At 40.4% G+C, this 22,679-nt stretch overlaps 1 protein-coding gene across 2 annotated transcripts in view; it reads right to left on the bottom strand.

Annotated features, from left to right (window-relative positions):
- Positions 1-7,748: 7,748 nt before the first annotated feature.
- The window catches only part of CHST11 (carbohydrate sulfotransferase 11), a 281,471-nt gene continuing 266,540 nt past the window's right edge, over positions 7,749-22,679 (bottom strand). For both annotated transcript variants that reach the window (XM_075344733.1, XM_075344734.1), the window contains exon 3: positions 7,749-10,748. In XM_075344733.1, the coding sequence (XP_075200848.1) occupies positions 9,894-10,748 (855 nt within the window). In that variant the 3' untranslated portion in view covers positions 7,749-9,893. The remainder of the gene's footprint in view (positions 10,749-22,679) is intronic.

The following is a 22,679-nucleotide window of genomic DNA, read 5'->3' as shown; positions in this document are numbered from 1 at the left end:
GAGAGAAGTCTGTTTTCCCACAGGATGTTTCCTACTCTGACTTCTACATGTCAGTACTGTTATCTGTTTGTAATCATGGGTTATGATCTGTGAAAATATTAATCCAAATTAAATTTTAGGGTATAAATTAGTATTTTATTATACAGGAACTGGAAGTCTTTTATAAAGATCAAATGTTTGAGTCAGAGGAAGAGATCATTTGCACTAATTATCCACTAAACTAGGGAATGATGTGTGGCTTATACTATAAAACATTTAAGGCCTTTTAGGATTTTGGGACAGTGGTGACATATTGCCAACACATGATCCGGCTAATTTTGGCTTTGAGTGGACATCTTTAAGGATGGTACATGCTGGTGATGTCTTGTCCATAAGCTGAATGGTTTAGGTCTTTTTAGGTGGTTTGCAGATCACAGGATTACAGTATAACCACTTAGGATATTTCATTATTAACTGCCCAGCAAAACACATAGCACAGTGGAGTAAATGCCAGGATTCTACATTTTCCAGCATTTTTTAGCTTAGTGTAGTTAGAATTTCTTTTTAATTTGTGCTTAAAAACTGCAGCCATTACTCCATGTCATTTTTGTCTGGAATATCTAAAGTAATTAAACAGCAGAAAGCTTCATTTGCATTCATTTGGTAGCAGTTTCCACATTCAGCAGATAGAGAACTTTTGTACTTAATTTAGAGAAGTACCAGTCATCAATAATTCACATTTGTTTCATCAAACAGGAAACTCAGGGAAATAAATTAGCTAAGGATTCTTTCTACTCCAGCTCATTTCATCAACATCAAGAAGAAAACTGAGCATTTGTTCTGTTTGTTAGAGGTGGGAAATTAACTTTTTACAGAAGAATGTTCTCTTCTTTAATGCAAAATATTCAATGCAGAGTTATAAAACCCCATATAAGACTGAATTGGCTGGCTTTGATAAGGATACATACATGCTACCCCTTAAAAGCAGTTACAGGTACAAGCCACTTTATACAATATAATAGCAAATTTGTTAGGATAAATGCGGTATCAGAGACTTGTGGGATTTTGCATTGATGGACTGTCATTAGGCTAGACCAGGGGTCCCCAACCTGTGGCTCAGGAGCCCCCTATGGCTCACCAGCCCTTGATGTGTGGCTCACATCTGTCTTCCAGCTTGGTGCATTAGGTGCACCAGGTCTAGCAAATAACTATGAATAGAGGGTCTCCAGATGGTGACTTTTGTGAGTAGCCCCACACAGAAGAGCAGATCTGAATAGGGGTAAAGTACCTGGATCTTGGTATACTGCCTTGGTGTGATTTCTGTGGAAAAGCTTTGGCTGTCATTATACTATTGTAATGGGAGCTCTGGGGGTCACTACTGTGAGAGGGAGAGAGCTGGATGTGGCTTGCAACCCTCTTCTGGGCTAGACCATCAATGTATAATCTGGTGTAAAGAGTAGAATTGAACCTATGGTACACCCAACAGTTTGCATGATTAAAGGGAAGTGATACACACTCAAAGGTACTACAGCGATGCTCATGAAAAAGTGGCTGTGCCGGATACTGCAGCGTAGCATATACAATGAAACAGGTCTGATGGGGGCTGAGCCACAATACCAGTCACAACTTGTGTGGGCACTATATTGCTGGGTACCAGAGTGCAAGGCCTGCAACTGTCCCTTCAATCTGTTGTTCCTGAAAACAGACGCCCCCCCCCCATGTATTACATTAATGACTAGACCATCAATGAAAAATCTTGGAATAACGCGTGTAGACAAAATAAACATGATTATTCTACAAGGTCAAAGTATAAGACATAGATACAATCAATAAGAAACTAACCATGACTGGTTCTAGAGATGTTGTCCCTGGAAGCACACTTTAATTACCCATAGACTTTGACAAACACTGCACAGGCCATGTAGGCCATTATTGCACTCATTTACAGTATTATTTCACTTAGCAACCTCCTAACTGGGCGATTTTAACTTTTCATCCAAGAGACAGCCTTTTTTGTTTTTCCATCCACATGGCGGTATGAAGAATCTTGTTTTTTTTCGGAGTTGTAGTTTTGAATGACACCGTTCATTTTACCATAGAATGTATTTGTACTGCAAAAAAAGAGATGAAATTGTGCAAAAAATGCAATTGCATTTTTGGTTGTGTTTTTATGTGCTTCATTGGGTGGTAATTATGCTATGCATGGGCACAATGTGCTTCTGAGCTACTGAGAGTTCAGTACACACTAGAAATGATTTTACTTACAATTGTCACTGCAGAAATATGTGATCACCAAGCAGTGCTTCTTATTTTGGAAGTCTCCTTCAGGTCCAGTGAAAACCAGTTAGAACAGGGGTGGGCAATTAATTTTCCCATGGGGCCGCATGAGAAATTGGGATTGGTTTAGAGGGCTGGACTAATATAATTACCTCAGTTCTACCCAATACACTACATCACTACACCCCCTCCATATACTACACCTGTAATAAACTACACCCCTATATACTACACCTGTATTATACTACACTCCCTCCATATACCTGTAATATACTACACCCCCATATACACCTGTATTATACTACACCACTATATAATACACCTCCGATATACTACATCATTACACCCCTATATACTACACCTGTAATATACTACATCACTACACCCCATATACTACACCTGTAATATAGTACACCTCCATATAGCACACCTGTAATATACTACATCACTACACCCCATATACTACACCTGTAATATACTACAACTCCATATAGCACACCTGTAATATACTACATCACTACACCCCTATATACACCTGTAATATACTACATCACTACACCCCATATACTACATCTGTAATATACTACACCTCCATATAGCACACCTGTAATATACTACACCTCCATATAGCACACCTGTAATATACTACGCCTCCATATAGTACACCTGTAATATACGACACCTCCATATAGCACACCTGTAATATACTACACCTCCATATAGTACACCTGTAATATACTACATCACTACACCCCATATACTACACCTGTAATATAGTACACCCCCATATAGCACACCTGTAATATACTACAACTCCATATAGTACACCTGTAATATACTACACCTCCATATAGCACACCTGTAATATACTACACCTCCATATAGCACACCTGTAATATACTACATTACTACACCCCTATATAGCACACCTGTAATATACTACACCTCCATATAGCACACCTGTAATATACTACACCTCCATATAACACACCTGTAATATACTACACCTCCATATAGCACACCTGTAATATACTACACCTCCATATAGCACACCTGTAATATACTACATCACTATACCCCCATATACTACACCACTATATACACCTCCATATAGCACACCTGTAATATACTACACCCCCATGTCACACACCCTGCTCCCCATACAGCCTGTACCCCCATATCACACACACTACACCCCATACAGCCTGCACCCCCATATCACACACACTACACCCCCATATGTCACACACCATGCCCACATATCTCACCCTGCCTGTACCCCAACTTACCCCTCTCAAACACTCTGCACCCCTTCACATCCTTCTGTCAGTCTGCAGCCCTTATATGCACTCACTCTGCAACTCCATCTTCCCTCATATGCCACTCACCCTGCAACTCCATCTTTCCACATATGCCACTCACCCTGCAACTCCATCTTCCCACATATGCCACTCACCCTGCAACTCCATCTTCCCACATATGCCACTCACCCTGCAACTCCATCTTCCCTCATATGCCACTCACCCTGCAACTCCATCTTCCCACATATGCCACTCACCCTGCAACTCCATCTTCCCACATATGCCACTCACCCTGCAACTCCATCTTCCCACATATGCCACTCACCCTGCAACTCCATCTTCCCACATATGCACTCACCCTGCAACTCCATCTTCCCACATATACCACTCACCCTGCAACTCCATCTTCCCACATATGCCACTCACCCTGCAACTCCATCTTCCCACATATGCCACTCACCCTGCAACTCCATCTTCCCACATATGCCACTCACCCTGCAACTCCATCTTCCCACATATGCCACTCACCCTGCAACTCCATCTTCCCACATATGCCACTCACCCTGCAACTCCATCTTCCCTCATATGCCACTCACCCTGCAACTCCATCTTCCCACATATGCCACTCACCCTGCAACTCCATCTTCCCTCATATGCCACTCACCCTGCAACTCCTTCTTCCCTCATATGCCACTCACCCTGCAACTTCATCTTCCCTCATATGCCACTCACCCTGCAACTCCATCTTCCCACATATGCCATTCACCCTGCAACTCCATCTTCCCTCATATGCCACGCACCCTGCAACTCCATCTTCCCTCATATGCCACTCACCCTGCAACTCCATCTTCCCTCATATGCCACTCACCCTGCAACTCCATCTTCCCACATATGCCACTCACCCTGCAACTCCATCTTCCCTTATATGCCACTCACCCTGCAACTCCATCTTCCCTCATATGCCACTCACCCTGCAACTCCATCTTCCCTCATATGCACTCACCCTGCAGCCCCCCTCCCCCTCATGTCCCCTCTTTTCTCATTACCAGTCATCATGTGTCCACATCTCCTTCAGGATTCAGTATCTTTGCTTTCTGCCCGGCATCCTGTGTCTCCTCCCACACAGTCACATGGGCGTGACATCATCGCAGGTCCTGCAAGATGAATTATTCCGTCTGCTGTGCTGCTTCTTCTCCTGCCCGGCGGGAACTTTTGAAATGACACACGCAGCGCAGTACTGACAACGTCAGAGCGCGCGCGTGTGTCACTGACAATTAGTGCCGGCAGGGAACAGAGGAAAGACTCCTGCGTTCCACTGCCTGCACTGACTGTGCGGACCTGCACAGGATCTCTCCCTGCTCGGCACGCTGCAGCCCGGCTCCACTACACCGGCTGAAGACGGGCGGGCCGGATGTGGCCCGCGGGCCGCCCCTTTCCCAGGTCTGAGTTAGAACATACTCCGAGATAGGAATAACTCTGCCTCTAGCTCTTTCCCCTGCTTCTAGCTCCTTCCTCTGCAGCTAGCTTCTACCACCTCTCATTATCATAGTATCTCATCAGCACCAATTGCCATCTCCTATCTCAGTAATGGGAAAGTCTTCACTGAACACAGATTTTACCCATGATTTTACCCATGAATTGAGACTTTTGATAATGACTGATCAATTTTGGAAGAAAAAGAAGCGAATATATCTGATAAGATATTTTACAAAGTTGCTTATTTTCATTTGTACCATTGATTTATGAAATAAAAATTAAAAAGACGTCTACTCTTTAAAGAGAAATGGTCATGTCTAGAAGCACTATTCACCTGCAAGTATAGGGTTAATCTGCAGATGGCATTAAAATCATGTTAGGCTACCTTAGTGGAACAGCAGCTACAGGGAGAAAATGAACTAATATCCTCCCTGCAGCTGCTCACTTACAATCATCGGGGCGGTTTAGGGGGCTGTTCGAATCACCGGCACATTGATTTACAACCAGATCTGTAGACTCATATGTTGCAGAGTCAGCTGTCAATCAACCAAAATATCGGAGAGTGATTACAGCTGCACTGGTTACGGAGCGGTGACTAACCGCTCTCTGTACTGCCCGGATGACTGGAAGTGAACAGATACATGGATGATAAGTAATTTTCTCCATGCAGATTATCCCTACATCTGCAGGTAAATAGCATTTCTGGACATGACCGATTCCATTTAAATGTTCTCCCCATTAGGATGTCCTCAGTCCTATTCTGAATGGTGGTGACCACATCTAAATGTAAATGTTCTGAATATGAGCAGCAAGGTAAACATACACAAGATAGAATCTGTTTTCCCAAAGTGATGAAGGATGTAGAACAAAAAAGAGGTTATTTTTCTGTATATGCTCCAAAGAGAATATGAGATTCCATGACTTCACGGTTCCACATGTCTGAAATATCACATTTTCTAGCATTGCATTATGTGAATGTCGATCACCTTTATTTTGATTTGCAAACTGAAAGGACACGTAGATTTGGTGTAAATCCATACATAATAGATGTCTTCTCTAATGACCATTGAGATCATGGTCTTCTGCACAATATACTGTATTGAGTTAGCATAGCTCTATTAACATTCATTAAAAAGACATTCATTGGCTTCCATTTTATACCAGCACCACATATTCAGCTCTACCTTGTGTATGTGATTTCTTATTTTCTGATGCTATCTCATCAGCTACGAGGCGTCTATTTCTGATCTGACAGGTGTTTATGATCCACCTCATCTTGCTTCTAAATGAATGTGATGCCTAGATACAACTCAGAAGGAGGTGTCGCGGCTCTAACAGAAGAGACACAACTGTGTATAGATATTTAGTTTCAATGCAATGCTCCATGGAAAAAGTATGAAAAATAACATAGAAGCCAAACAGAGATCAATCTGTAGACAGCCCTGTTTCAAGGTTTTCTTCTTTGCTCTTCACTAGTACAAAGCAGTACACTGCTTAGCTGAATGACATACTGGGATGCAGCTCCGTGGGAATATTGTCTCTCACTGAAGAGATCCAGATATATTTGGAGACCTACTGTATTTTTCGGATTATAAGACGCACTTTTCCTCCCAAAAATTTGGGAGGAAAATGAGGGGTGCGTCTTATAATCCGAATGTTGCTTATCGGCGATGGTGGAGAGGGGTTTCAGGAGGAATGCCGCGAGCTCTGTGCTGGGGCTGTGGGCCGACGGCACTTTGCTGTGCTGGGGCTGCATGCACTTTGCTAGAGCTGCGGGCGATGTGCAGGAGCTGCGGTGTGCTGGGGCTGCGGTACCATCCTGAAAGTGTTGGAGGTGCAGACTTCAAAATAATGGCACCCAGAGTCGGGGCATGCACAGATGGAGCTCTCAGCTCAAGATCTCATCTGCATATGCGCCACCTCCTGGCACCATTTTCCTTAAGGCCGCTGCTTGGAGATCAATGGGCTGGAAGCGGCGTGTGTGCAGATGAGATCTTGAGCCGAGAACTCCATCTGTGTAAGCGCTGGCTCTGGCTGCCATTATGTGGAGTCCGCACCGCCGACATTTTCAGGATAGCGTCCACAGCCCCCTCAGCCCGCAACCCCAGTACAGCACAGCTCCAGCTCATTGCCCACAGCCCCAGCAGCATCGCCCTAATCCACCACCGCTCCTGCCTCCTGTGGCCCCCCGCTCCACTACCACTGCCGCCGTCTCCCGGTCAGACACAAGAAGATTGTAAGACAGACCTTTTTTTTCTCTCTAAATTTGGGGTGTCTTTTATAATCCGATGCGTCTAATAAACAAAAAAATACAGTATTTCATCAGCACTGTAATCTGTAATGATGAGGGAAAAAAAAACGCAAAACAGTGCAGTCTACAGATGGTTTGGCTGTTATGAGTTACTTAGCATATTTTTTCCCAAAGAAGATTTTTTAGAAAATAAGCCTGTATATCGGGATATCTTGCCCTGAAATAATAGAAACTAAAATTTGTAAGAAAAGTCCTTTATTCTTTATATTTTTCTGGTCCTTTCCCCATAACACTAACACTACCTTATAACAGAAGCTTCATCTATTTGCTGCACTTACCTGCTTATTAATAAGGGTTCTTGCTCATATGATAGAATATACCGTGGAAGAATGAATGTAATTTCCACTTTGCCCTCTTTAAGGTCGTCCGCTTTTCTGTGTGTTATTAATGACCACAGTTGCAGCTCACTGCATAAGTATTGAATTTATTTTGATCAATAATTTGTACAATTTATTACATTAATAAATTATCTTTTGGCCATTCCAGTAGATTACAGTTTTATTTTAACCATTTACAGCTTGAGGTGCATGCAAAACATCGCTCTGCAAAGTGATGCACGGACCTGAAGCAGGGACAAACTTTAAAGAACATTATGTACAAAAGAAAGACAAATGGTACATCCTCCCCGGAGAGGGGACACATAACAATTTCAATGTATTATTATCAGCTATATCACAACAATGGTTTTGGTAATGACCTATAAATATGAAAACACACAAGGGAAATGAATAAGCAAAAGAAATAAGCATTTACTGACCAGCAGGAAGACAAAATACAAAGCCTGAAGGAACAGAATGCAGGCTGTCTCTTTGTACGGACTGCCATGGATTATTGTGTTCTACAGCAGAATAAGAAATGCTGGGCTTATTAATGCTCATTCCATTGAGGCAGTATTGAGTTGCCTATTCTCGGTTAATACTATCACCAGCGTGCAACCAGTGCAAATCATTAGCAATATACATGAAAATGAACTTTATAATATTGGAGTTGGAATTTTGACAGGTTATATGGTGAGCTAACAACTAAAGTAAAACATAAAACCAATAAAAGGCTTATGTAGCTTTATATTGTATGTAAAAAATGTTTTCTCCGATGAGAACCCACCATTTCTACTGTTCGTTAGCACTTTCCATAGTCACATAGACTAAACACTTCGTAAATTCACCAACCTGCCAAATTCCACATTTGCTCACAAACTGACAAAGTCCTGGTCACTAACAGAAGCTTCGAAAATACCAGTCGAGGACAGCCCATGTATTAACTTACTCCTTTACAAGTACAAAAACAGATTATTAGTAATGAATGGAAATTCTACCATTATTTATACTCCATATTCCATTCTACTAATATAAGGAGTGAAAATATTAACAACTAAAATACAAAACCATTCAAAACTTTCCAGAAAAAAGAAAAAGGAACTGCTGTAGAATTTACTGTATTTTACAGAATAGGGAAAGCCCAAATGGAGGTAAAAAAAGGATGTTTTTACAAGACAATATGGCGCACAACTGAATTTCATTCATAAACTATAGATTCCAGATGCCCAGTTATAATCCCTTCTGCCTACAAGGGCAAAGCCTAAAGTGTTCCTGATCAATGAGAATATTTTCAACTATGGTACATTACTGTGCAATGAATAAAGCTATATAGTTGTATGCAGCACCTGAAAAAAAGAACAAATTGCACTTAAAATGATCACATTTTGCATAATATCTGAGCCAGATACAACCGAAAGCCGATGTACATGTCATGTGTTCACTTTAACTGAATGAGGTTACAGTACTATACAGTATGGTGTAAACACTGTTCCGAGTCCAGCCTTCTCCAGAGTTCCGTACTGCAGCTACCAAATAAGAGGAGGCATTGGGGTCTGACGTAGGGTAACGAAGAGAAGGTGCCTATACACAACACTGAAATGGCATTTTATAGTATTATTCACAGTATGTCTGAACTAATGTAACACCCCACTTATTAAAATAAAATACATCTATATATACTCTCCAGTAGAAAAAAAAAAACTAACAGCGATGGGTTTCGGCTTTTAAAAAAGGTCACATCATTCAAGTGACACTGGTAATTCATTTATTTACTAACAGAGGAGCAACAGTTTCAATAATGAATGTTAGTTACTTAATATTTGGCTCTTAGAATATGTACATATATACATATATATGTATATACACACAAATATCTCTACATATAGATATATTCTAAAAACAAAAAGAAATATCTATATATAAAGACACACAGTAGACTTAATCAGACCAAGAGACATTGTTTAAATAACTATAAATAATTTATAGACAATTTACATACAGAATGAAGGCGCCATGGATTTTGAGAACAGCATAGGAGCTTGCGTGTCTTCAGGCTAGCTTAGATTCCATTTACCCTAAACAGTGAGTTACCTTTCCTTACGAAGAAATTGAGTTATTAGGCTGGTACTGCTCGCAGTACAAATGACACCCCAGACCTCCCCAACCCCAATTCTGCCTTCCGATAATTTACAAAATGTCCCTCAACACACGCAATAACAAACAGACATCCTCTCATTCGAGTTTCAGGTAGGCAGGAGTGGAGTAGTTGAACATTAAGTAATCAAGTTTATATACTTCATACAGTTGCGTTTGGTGCTCTGAGCTGATGTTTTGGAAAAATTCGGCTGTCATTTCATCAGTAGTTCTGGTAGACTTCGGAAAGGTGGGAAATTTTAAGTAGTTGCCCACCCCTGCCAGCTGCAAGACATAATTAGAGTCTTCTTCTAAGGTTTCATATTTTCCTATGAGATCATAATGAATATGACATGGGTGACATAATGAAAAGACGGTTTGCCAGTGTTCGTTGAATGGCTCTTCTCTTTGAGTGTGTGGGTCAATAAGATAAGAGACAAACTCCTCAAACTTTACATCGTTGCCATTGTGCATAGCTTCCTGGGTGGCATTTTTGCGTTGCCTTCTCACTATTTTGGTTCCATAGCGCTTGTGGAACGAGGTGTTGTATTTCTGGGTAAATTTGTTTCTGTAGGCCGAAACCAGCCTCTCAAATGGTTCTCGGACAAACAGGAATTTCATAAAATTTTTCAATCGATGGTTAATCTCTGGAATGCTGTATTGGTTGAGGGTCTTCAGATTGGATGAAACATGGGCTACATTGGCTGGAATTTCCATGGGGTCAGTATATTTACCTCTTCCTGTAAGAACCATCATCACTCTCTTCCAATTAGTACATGCCACTTTTGGGACATAGCAATAGATCATTTCATGATATTCATCTACCACTAGATGTTTCAAGTCATTGGGTGTCAACATTCGACGTTTCCGGCTTGATACATTATTTGCCCGACAAATGTCTGTAACCTGATCTCGTCTCATCTGGTGCAAAATGACATTACTGGAAACATCCACCTGTAATGGAACAGAAAAACATAGTCTAGGTTATTCTTCACAAAGTAGTAAAGGGTCACAGCAACGCTAAATTCCTACAGAAATATTTTAAGCTCAACACCTATGCCTAAGGCAGGACCTTATTGAGTGGTACAGGATGCTAGAGCACCAAAGAAAATCCCTGAGTCATATCCTGCCTTACTAGGTCCTATACTAGCTGTAGCACTGTATGGGGTATTACAAAGGACCTGTACCCAAGGCAAAAGTGGTCAGGTTTTGCATATTTTATACTTACTGCTTCTGAGTATTCCATTATTCATTTTTATTAATCCGCCTTATGGTTTCAGACATAAGGGCCTTTATATGTTAGTTTTAAGATCTTTAGCAAGGAGGCATTGCTCACAGAACAGTTATACAGTGCAGCCTAAACACATGCCCTCAAAGAATACTGCAAGCTCTACCCTCTTGATAAAGACCATAAAATTAATGCATGTTGCGTGCACTAAATAAAAAAACCCCACATATCTCTTGAATCGTATTATGGATAAAAAAAAAAAAAGCAAAACCACAGAGGAGCAGCAGGAATAAAGGTGATAGCCTGGCAATTGTGAGCTGGTGACACGTCCTCCTTCCGGCCCAGATACAATAATAACAATCCAATTGTATTGCTTACTTAAAGAATAACCACTGAAACAAAACTATCCTAGAATACAGAGCTTATTCTATAGTACAGTATAGTACAAATACTAATACTGATAATGCTGTATTGCTAATGTATAACACAAGTCCCCACTCTATAGAAATATAGAAAGGACAATATAATTAATCCGCAATATCCCCCCCACAATGGCTATTGGTACTGTGTCTTCAGTGTGAGAAAATAATGGGGCAGATATGCTAATCCTTTCAACTACTATGAATTGGCATAATATATTAAGACAGTGAAAACTTGCAGTGCAGAGCTAATGGAAGTGGGCTTGATGAAAATACAGTATATCACAAAATAAGTACACCTCTCACATTTTATAAATATTTTATTATCTTTTTATGGGACAACACTGAAGATTACACTTTGACACAGTGTAGTCAGTGTACAGCTTGTATATCATTGTAAATTTGGTGTGCCCTTTAAATAACTCAACACACAGCCATTAATGTCTAAACCGCTGGAAACAAAAGTGAGTAATAACGTATATATTAAGCCACTAATCCAAGGGTGCACAACCTACGGCCCACAATGACATTCTTTGTGACCCTCTGCAATCTCAGACTCCTCTGTGTTTAGTAACATTAACATTTTGGGGTCAGTTGCACACATTTTATGGTTATTTTGACTCCTTTTTTCACCAAAGTACATAATAGGGGAGCATAGAAACTTCTTGGTCTACAAAGAGTAAGTTCCATAAGTGGAACCCCACCTTATTAGATTTTGGCATATATAGTACTGTTGATGTATACCTTGGATTAGAATACATCTTCAAACTTTATGTAGCCCTTGGGAGTGTTACAGTCACATAATTTGGCCCCAAAAAGGTTATTCAACTCTGATCTAATGTATTGTTTTTTTCTGATTCATTTTTACAGCAATGGATCATTGTGTGTGTACAGGCAAATTCTTTTTCTATTTCCCAGGTATAGTTCACATATATGACAAATTACGGCATCTAGATTATTAGCAGTCAGAAGCAGAATGCAATGCAAAGCAGCCGGTGATTGTTGAGTGTTGTGCAGCATTTTGGTTTCGGCTGCAGGGCTCTCCTGCGCGCTAGATGACGGGGTTTTCTTCTGAGAACACATGTAAATAATAAGCCACTCACTGAATACTGAATACATTTTGAGGTTTACTAGGACAATAGCAGAGTGGTAATCTTCTTTTGACCACCTTATTGCTATAAGATAAATTTAATGCAGCCAACCCATAATCCAGAATTACAGATTCCCCTTGTGAAAACCTTGATAAAACGTATTTAATCAAAGACTTCATAATTTGACTTGAAGACGATAAAGCGGACTATAATTCCAGTGCATTCTTTATAAATTCATTCAGCTCCTGGGTTGGAACTTTCTTTACAAAGAATGTTTGTAACATAAATCATTTAAGATCACTCAAACAAGCTTCCGGCTAATTAACACATCATAAAATGAAAATATTACTTATGGCTAAAGAGGCACACATACAGTTAGGTCCAGAAATATTTGGACAGTGACACAATTTTCGCGAGTTGGGCTCTGCATGCCACCACATTGGATTTGAAATGAAACCTCTACAACAGAATTCAAGTGCAGATTGTAACGTTTAATTTGAAGGTTTGAACAAAAATATCTGATAGAAATTGTAGGAATTGTACACATTTCTTTACAAACACTCCACATTTTAGGAGGTCAAAAGTAATTGGACAAATAAACCAAACCCAAACAAAATATTTTTATTTTCAATATTTTGTTGCGAATCCTTTGGAGGCAATCACTGCCTTAAGTCTGGAACCCATGGACATCACCAAACGCTGGGTTTCCTCCTTCTTAATGCTTTGCCAGGCCTTTACAGCCGCAGCCTTCAGGTCTTGCTTGTTTGTGGGTCTTTCCGTCTTAAGTCTGGATTTGAGCAAGTGAAATGCATGCTCAATTGGGTTAAGATCTGGTGATTGACTTGGCCATTGCAGAATGTTCCACTTTTTTGCACTCATGAACTCCTGGGTAGCTTTGGCTGTATGCTTGGGGTCATTGTCCATCTGTACTATGAAGCGCCGTCCGATCAACTTTGCGGCATTTGGCTGAATCTGGGCTGAAAGTATATCCCAGTACACTTCAGAATTCATCCGGCTACTCTTGTCTGCTGTTATGTCATCAATAAACACAAGTGACCTAGTGCCATTGAAAGCCATGCATGCCCATGCCATCACGTTGCCTCCACCATGTTTTACAGAGGATGTGGTGTGCCTTGGATCATGTGCCGTTCCCTTTCTTCTCCAAACTTTTTTCTTCCCATCATTCTGGTACAGGTTGATCTTTGTCTCATCTGTCCATAGAATACTTTTCCAGAACTGAGCTGGCTTCATGAGGTGTTTTTCAGCAAATTTAACTCTGGCCTGTCTATTTTTGGAATTGATGAATGGTTTGCATCTAGATGTGAACCCTTTGTATTTACTTTCATGGAGTCTTCTCTTTACTGTTGACTTAGAGACAGATACACCTACTTCACTGAGAGTGTTCTGGACTTCAGTTGATGTTGTGAACGGGTTCTTCTTCACCAAAGAAAGTATGCGGTGATCATCCACCACTGTTGTCATCCGTGGACGCCCAGGCCTTTTTGAGTTCCCAAGCTCACCAGTCAATTCCTTTTTTCTCAGAATGTACCCGACTGTTGATTTTGCTACTCCAAGCATGTCTGCTATCTCTCTGATGGATTTTTTCTTTTTTTTCAGCCTCAGGATGTTCTGCTTCACCTCAATTGAGAGTTCCTTAGACCGCATGTTGTCTGGTCACAGCAACAACTTCCAAATGCAAAACCACACACCTGTAATCAACCCCAGACCTTTTAACTACTTCATTGATTACAGGTTAACAAGGGAGACGCCTTCAGAGTTAATTGCAGCCCTTAGAGTCCCTTGTCCAATTACTTTTGGTCCCTTGAAAAAGAGGAGGCTATGCATTACAGAGCTATGATTCCTAAACCCTTTCTCCGATTTGGATGTGAAAACTCTCATATTGCAGCTGGGAGTGTGCACTTTCAGCCCATATTATATATATATAATTGTATTTCTGAACATGTTTTTGTAAACAGCTAAAATAACAAAACTTGTGTCACTGTCCAAATATTTCTGGACCTAACTGTAAATAAACACTATATTGTGTCATTTGTAATGTGAACAATAAGTATTTCTAAAGCTTAGCCCTCTCTTCACACGGTCCTGTGTCTGGCTGTCAGACAACTGGTGACAGCAGAACCTTCCCTGCTGTATCCTGTCTGGAGTAAACCAAAATATCCTTAAGTCCGGCCCAATTGGGTGACGTTTGACAGCAATCAGCTAAGGGAGGGACTAATCAATGGGAAATTATACCCATTGTTCACTGCAAGATACGCATGAACGAGCATTGTAAAAAAGCTTGTTTCATAATTATCTTGCCATAATAATAGGTTGTTGATTACCCGATGAACTAGCAAAAAACAACACTCATTCGTCAGGTGAAAAGATTCTTTATACATAGTAAAAGATCATCGTTCTTAGCTGTGCATCTTATTATGTTAACATGATGTGCTGTTGAGAACTATGGCAGAATATCCACACTCAGCGATCTAGTACAGTTCACTCAGTGCGCATTGTTTACTTTGATCTGCTTGTGTAAACAGGCATATCAATGGCTGCTGATTGGAAAAAGTTTACCAATAGGAGGTTGAATTCGCTATTGATTGGTCTATGTAAATGGACCCCAACAAACAGCTTGGACAACCATTTTGCCTATTTAATCTAAACATTTCTAGTTTTTGTACTCCTTTAATGAGAACCTGTCAACACAATTTTGTAATGTAAAGGCATGGCTGTAATGGTGCTGTAATACTGATTACATTGATACCTTTGGTGAAGAAATCTGCTTTGTTGTTCTTGTTTAATCAGCCTTTGAAGTTTCTGCCAATTACCTTTCAGTGCACTGGGGCCGGACTGTTCACTGTTCTCCTCCCTGTATATGAATACTCAGCCTTTCCATCTCCAGTCTGTGAATGACAGTTCAGAGGCAGATCATTCAGAGACTAGAGACAGGGAGAGGGAATCACAGACAGGGAGGAGAAAACCCAGTGTACAGTCCCTGTCCCCGAAACCTAACTAGCAGAAGACTTTAAATGCTGATTTATGAAGAACCACAAACTGGATTTCTTCACCAAAGATAGCAGTGTAATCAGTATAACAGTGCCATTATAGCCATGTCTTTACAAAATCATGCTGCTAGGTTCTCTTTAATATAAGAATGTATTGCATAACCACAAGTATGAATACAGACGTGGTTAAAGGAGTTGTCCACTACTCTGACAACCCCATCTCAATCAACATGCTTGCCACCGGTAAAATAACACATACTCATTTCTGGTGTCGGTATCATTCCAGCTGTGTCGGCAATCGCTCTTCAGGGGCTCACGTGAGGTTGTTACACCAATTAACGCTGGCTTCACTCTCCTAGCCTTCATAAAAATCAAACATCAACTGGAAGCCAGGGCTGCAGCTCGCAGCACTTTTCCATTTGATACGTCTGAAGGTGGGGACAGTAAAGCCAGTGCTGTTTGGGCACAGGGCTCGCGTGTCATAAAATGTCACTTGAGCCCCGAGACAGCAAGTGCTGACAATCAATACTGATTAAAAAAAAAGTAGTGGCTAACCCCTGTAAACCTCTCTCTTTAATTATCGTTTATAGTAGAGATGGAAACAGCTGAGAATGAGCATAAATTTACCGCTATGGTCAAAATTAACTGGTACCCTCATTCTACTTCACTAGGCTATTGTAGGGTCTTCTAATTTTTCCCCAACATGGTGTCTACACTTTTCCCAGTGGGCTGATGTACAGCGTGGATCAAAAGTTTGAGATAAGCTTTCACTCTACTAACAGATGATTGCATTAAGGGGTACTTTTAATTAATTGAATGATACAGAACTGAAATGGGAAGGGTAAACATTGATATTTTTTTTTCACTCTAAGTAATTACGTATGTAGCTTTCAATGGTTATGTTCTGTTCGTGACATCCTATGACATTGTGGTGCTAAAATTTAACTTTGAAAACAATTTCTTTTTTTTACCCACTGACTGTACACTCATTAACACTAGAAGTCCCAGAGAGGGGTCATTTAACATTTCTACCTTTGGACCCCAGAGACAGGTCGAATGACCTGAAGGATTTTAGCTAACTTCCTATAATCACCGTCTTTTGTTCTGTAATTAAGGCCATTACTGTCGCACCACAGGAGGTTGTTGTTTTCCATTGAGTTTAGCCATTTAGTTTCTAGTTAGTTCTAGTCATTTTATTGTAAGTCATTTGACCCTCTTTTGGGACTTCAAGGGGGAGCTCGAAATTTCTGGGACTTCTAGTGTTAAGTCTGTTTACCCTACCAAGTAAATTTCAAGAAGTGCCTTTCATTGGAACTTTAAGATGAATCGAAAACATTTGTAATAAAAAGATACTGCAAAATGTACTGGAAGGGATTTGAACCACGTAGGGCATATTACTGGGAAACATAAAGAAGAGGAAGCACTTACATCCTAAGACACAAACATTTCTGTCGCAAATCTGTAGCTGACATTTTATGCTATTAAATAGTGTACTGGAGGGAAACAATTTTCCACAACACTGCCAATTTACTTCTCTCCCCTGCTGAAACACACAATACGGTAGACGGGTGGAGTTCAGCTACAGTTTTCAGTATAAAACACAGCTAAGGCTAAACTGGCGGAAAGGTTATACACTGAGATTGGGTCAGAATTGTTAAGTCTTAAGTTTCTGCCCTAATTTCTCTAGTAATGTTCAGTTATAAGCAGGTGGAGTCACATACATATCACAATAATAAAAAAATTGTTTAAAAGAACAGAGAGTCCTCAGTGGTTGATACCTTTTAATGGCTAACTGAAAAGATGGTAATAATTGCAATACAGATACAGATTTACTTGTATCAAAATGGAGGATACCAGAATGTACCGCATCTTTATGGAACTAAAGACACTTCTGAATGCAATTATTACCATCTTTTCAGTTAGCCATTAAAAGGTATCAACCACTGAGGACTTTCTGTTCTTTTAAACAATTTTTTTATCTCTACTGGCTAACACGGTACAAAGATATATTTTACTTGCACAATAATAAAGGATTTCTCAGCTGCATGCATGTCCTGGGTAAAAGGAGGCAAACATTGTAGCAGTTTGGGCATAGGTGAAATATTATCTGGTTTGCAATTTGTTTAGTTGTAAGGCCCTGTGCGCACTAAAAAAAGGATTTTTCTCAAGAAATTTCTTGAGTCTGAAAGATTAGTGCATTTGCGTTAAAAAAAGCACCAATAACGCACCAAAAACCGCACGCGTTTTACCACGTTTTTGGTGCGTTTTTTTCGGCAGGTTGGTCCCTGCATTTTTTTTTACCATTATCTATGGCAAAAAACGCAGGTACCTGCAGAAAAGAAGTGACATGCTCATTCTTTTTCTCAAGAAATTCTGCAGAAAGAATGTTCTTGAGAAAAAAAAACACAGTGTGCGCACAGCTATTTTTTTCTCCATAGGTTTTGCGGGGAATGTCTGCAGAAAGGTTACAACCATTTTCTCAAAAAATTTCTGCAGCAAAACCGCGGGTAAAAACGCAATGTGCGCACAGGGCCTAACAGTACTCAAAAACTCCCCTAGAAATACCATCAAGTAAAACCAGTAGGGAGGGGTCTAATTTTAGGGTACACGCACACAATCCGGATGGAGGCGCGTTCTGGACTCAGCAGGTTTTCTCTTGCGGAAATGCTAGTGTACTTGTGCAGGAGAGCGTGCTCAGGTTTATGGATACAGAGTATTTCCTCTGTGTTCTCCTGCTTAGAACACTTGCGTCCCCACAAGAATACATTGACATGCCATAGCTTGGAAAGCCGTGCTGCATATCAGTTTACAGAGAGTCTATAAAAAGCACAGTGGGCAGGAGAAAACACGCAGCGTCCAAAACACTGCAAACACTGAACGTCTGCACTCACCCTTATTCTGCAGTAGGAGAACAACCCCAGACATTATATATATATATATATATATATATATATATATATAGAAATATTTGGACAGTGACACAAGTTTTGTTATTTTAGCTGTTTACAAAAACATGTTCAGAAATACAATTATATATATAATATGGGATGAAAGTGCACACTCCCAGCTGCAACATGAGAGTTTTCACATCCAAATCGGAGAAAGGGTTTAGGAATCATAGCTCTGTAATGCATAGCCTCCTCTTTTTAAAGGGACCAAAAGTAATTGGACAAGGGACTCTAAGGGCTGCAATTAACTCTGAAGGCGTCTCCCTCGTTAACCTGTAATCAATGAAGTAGTTAAAAGGTCTGGGGTTCATTACAGGTGTGTGGTTTTGCATTTGGAAGCTGTTGCTGTGACCAGACAACATGCGGTCTAAGGAACTCTCAATTGAGGTGAAGCAGAACATCCTGAGGCTGAAAAAAAAGAAAAAATCCATCAGAGAGATAGCAGACATGCTTGGAGTAGCAAAATCAACAGTCGGGTACATTCTGAGAAAAAAGGAATTGACTGGTGAGCTTGGGAACTCAAAAAGGCCTGGGCGTCCACGGATGACAACAGTGGTGGATGATCGCCGCATACTTTCTTTGGTGAAGAAGAACCCGTTCACAACATCAACTGAAGTCCAGAACACTCTCAGTGAAGTAGGTGTATCTGTCTCTAAGTCAACAGTAAAGAGAAGACTCCATGAAAGTAAATACAAAGGGTTGACATCTAGATGCAAACCATTCATCAATTCCAAAAATAGACAGGCCAGAGTTAAATTTGCTGAAAAACACCTCATGAAGCCAGCTCAGTTCTGGAAAAGTATTCTATGGACAGATGAGACAAAGATCAACCTGTACCAGAATAATGGTAAGAAAAAAGTTTGGAGAAGAAAGGGAACGGCACATGATCCAAGGCACACCACATCCTCTGTAAAACATGGTGGAGGCAACGTGATGGCATGGGCATGCATGGCTTTCAATGGCACTGGGTCACTTGTGTTTATTAATGACATAACAGCAGACAAGAGTAGCCGGATGAATTCTGAAGTGTACCGGGATATACTTTCAGCCCAGATTTCAGCCAAATGCCGCAAAGTTGATCGGACGGCGCTTCATAGTACAGATGGACAATGACCCCAAGCATACAGCCAAAGCTACCCAGGAGTTCATGAGTGCAAAAAAGTGGAACATTCTGCAATGGCCAAGTCAATCACCAGATCTTAACCCAATTGAGCATGCATTTCACTTGCTCAGATCCAGACTTAAGACGGAAAGACCCACAAACAAGCAAGACCTGAAGGCTGTGGCTGTAAAGGCCTGGCAAAGCATTAAGAAGGAGGAAACCCAGTGTTTGGTGATGTCCATGGGTTCCAGACTTAAGGCAGTGATTGCCTCCAAAGGATTCGCAACAAAATATTGAAAATAAAAATATTTTGTTTGGGTTTGGTTTATTTGTCCAATTACTTTTGACCTCCTAAAATGTGGAGTGTTTGTAACGAAATGTGTACAATTCCTACAATTTCTATCAGATATTTTTGTTCAAACCTTCAAATTAAACGTTACAATCTGCACTTGAATACTGTTGTAGAGGTTTCATTTCAAATCCAATGTGGTGGCATGCAGAGCCCAACTCGCGAAAATTGTGTCACTGTCCAAATATTTCTGGACCTAACTGTATATATATATATATATATATATATATATATATATATATATATATACACACACACATACACACACACAACACATACATACTGTGTGCATATGTGTGCGCATATATATATATATATATATATATATATAATACACACACACACACTCACACATGCACATAGTACATGTATGTGTCAATGCATGTGTAATACACCAATCAGGTACAACTATAAAACCATGGTCAGATAAATATATAGCATTCATTATATGCTTAGAATGTCAATGGCTCCAAGGGAATAGTAGCAGATTCAATAAAGCATGAAAAATGGACAAGAGCAAGGATGTGCAGAATTCCTTCTGAAGAGTGCACGATACCGACCGTTCTTGTACACTTCCTGGCAGGTATCTGCTGATACCGAGTCATTGGTGCTGCTCACCTCTAGATTTGGAAGAAGCTGTGCTGGAGAACCCCTAAAAATCTCTCATCCCCTACAGACTATGAAGAAGTTAGCACATGTTTTCTGAAACATTTTCTGCAGGATTATTTCTTCCCTTTTTCTTCATATTATCACTGACAGACAGTTTGGAGCATTTATTCCATTAACATTTATTTCTAGGTTTAGTGTTCCTTTTAATTTGCTAACTGAAGTTGTGATATGTCCATACATATAAAATGAATTTAACAGAATAGCACAGTAATGTCACCGCCTCCTGGTGGCATTTCTAGGCCTTCCGTGTGAATTGTAGACTAGAATACTGTACTATATGCAGAATCATATTGCGCTTTGCATTGCTATCACTATGTTTAGATTTGGATGCCATTTATGCACTATACTAGCTCCTAGGTGTGATCAGAACAGATCCTTATAAAGGAGAACAATGCAGTGTCTGATAAGAGATGCAGCATATGTAAAAAAACATTGTGCGTGAAAACATCTGTCTAAATGTTCAGAATTACGGCGTTCCCCCCCACCTAATACATGTGCTGTAAAGGATTGAATATGAGAAAAATAAAGCATCAGGGTGCTGTGCTGGCTTCGGGCTGTACACATCTGCAGGGCGGTGGGGTCACATTGTTACATGCTTGGTCACTATAGGAGGGTGAGCTTTTTGGAACCTCTCTTGCAATCTAATTGACATCCATCAACCTCCAGCCTACAGAACTGTTTGGTGGCAAATTTGCTACCCACAGGTAAATCTCCATAATAAGCCTCAGGGCCTTTTCTTCTAGCTGTTTGGACACAGCAGGGCAAAGTAATCTCTGTAAACTTGTCAACTTTTCTGGCAAGAAAAATAGACACATACAACTAAAAAGCCTAAACACCTTCCAATTATTTCTGCACCACTGGAATTTTTCATAGCGTATTCAAGGGGTCATTAGACATTTGCTTAACCCTTCTTTACCTCCGTAACAGAGTTATTAAAAGTTCATGGACTTTTAGAAAAGTGATTTAAAAACGTAATAAAATATCTGTGGTTTGCATTCCAAAAATAGCAAGCAATCTGTATGTAATTATGACCGTCGGGGTTAGAAGCTTCTTGACTTCCATGGCTGGAGGTGTGGAGTGAGCAACTTGCTTTTCTGACAAAATAGTAGGAGATTTTTCATCAACGCTATTTGCAAAGTAACTTCATTGTGATGCATTGAAGAAATACAAAAAGTTATTGCAAACGTGCACACAGCATTAGGAGGGTTATTAATGCATGGCACTTTATGACAAGTGAAGTTTCTATATTAAAGGCCTCCAATGATAAATAACTAAGGGGCCACATTGCTTGATCATTGCCATTACCTCTAAGTTTTTATCTGCACAGCAGTACTTGGGGACATTTTGTGCAAAGGGGTCCTGCAGCAGGGAAGCTTGAATAGCTCTTTCGTTCTTGGCCTTGCTGGAGGCCTTCAGAGGTCGGAGCTGTACTATTCATGAAGTGAATTAATATCCTAAAAATATGCCATCACTTTATGGGATGAGAATCTGCCAAGAGCAAAGTCAAGTTGCTAGGGTGGCGCCAGTGTTTCTCAACTTAAGTCCTCAAGGCCCACCAATAGATCATGTTTTCAGGTTTTCCTCAATCAGGTTTTCAGGATTTCCTTAATGCTGCACAGGTGATGGAATTATTCCGTGTCTAATATTGAGGGAAACCTGAAAACATGATCTGTTGGCAGGGCCGGACTGGGACTAAAATTCAGCCCTGGCATTTGGGGGTACACAGGCCCACATTTCGCGTGGTGAATGTGTAATATATTTCTGCACTTGTATATGTGAGTACTGTATGGCATTATGTGAGCACTGTATGGCACTATGTGACACTGTATCACTCTGTCACACTGTATGGCGCTATGTGACACTGTATGGCACTATGGGAGCACTGTATGTTATTATGTGACACTGTGGCACTATGGCACTATGTGAATACTGTATGGCATTATACAATTAGGTCCTGAAATATTTGGACAGTGACACAATTTTCGCGAGTTGGGCTCTGCATGCCACCACATTGGATTTGAAATGAAATCTCTACAACAGAATTCAAGTGCAGCTTGTAACGTTTAATTTG

This window comes from Anomaloglossus baeobatrachus, chromosome 4 (genome assembly GCF_048569485.1).
Source record: "Anomaloglossus baeobatrachus isolate aAnoBae1 chromosome 4, aAnoBae1.hap1, whole genome shotgun sequence".
In the NCBI taxonomy this organism is placed as follows: domain Eukaryota; kingdom Metazoa; phylum Chordata; class Amphibia; order Anura; family Aromobatidae; genus Anomaloglossus; species Anomaloglossus baeobatrachus.
Note: the sequence above shows the minus strand (reverse complement) of the source record. Positions and strands in the feature narration are given on the sequence as shown.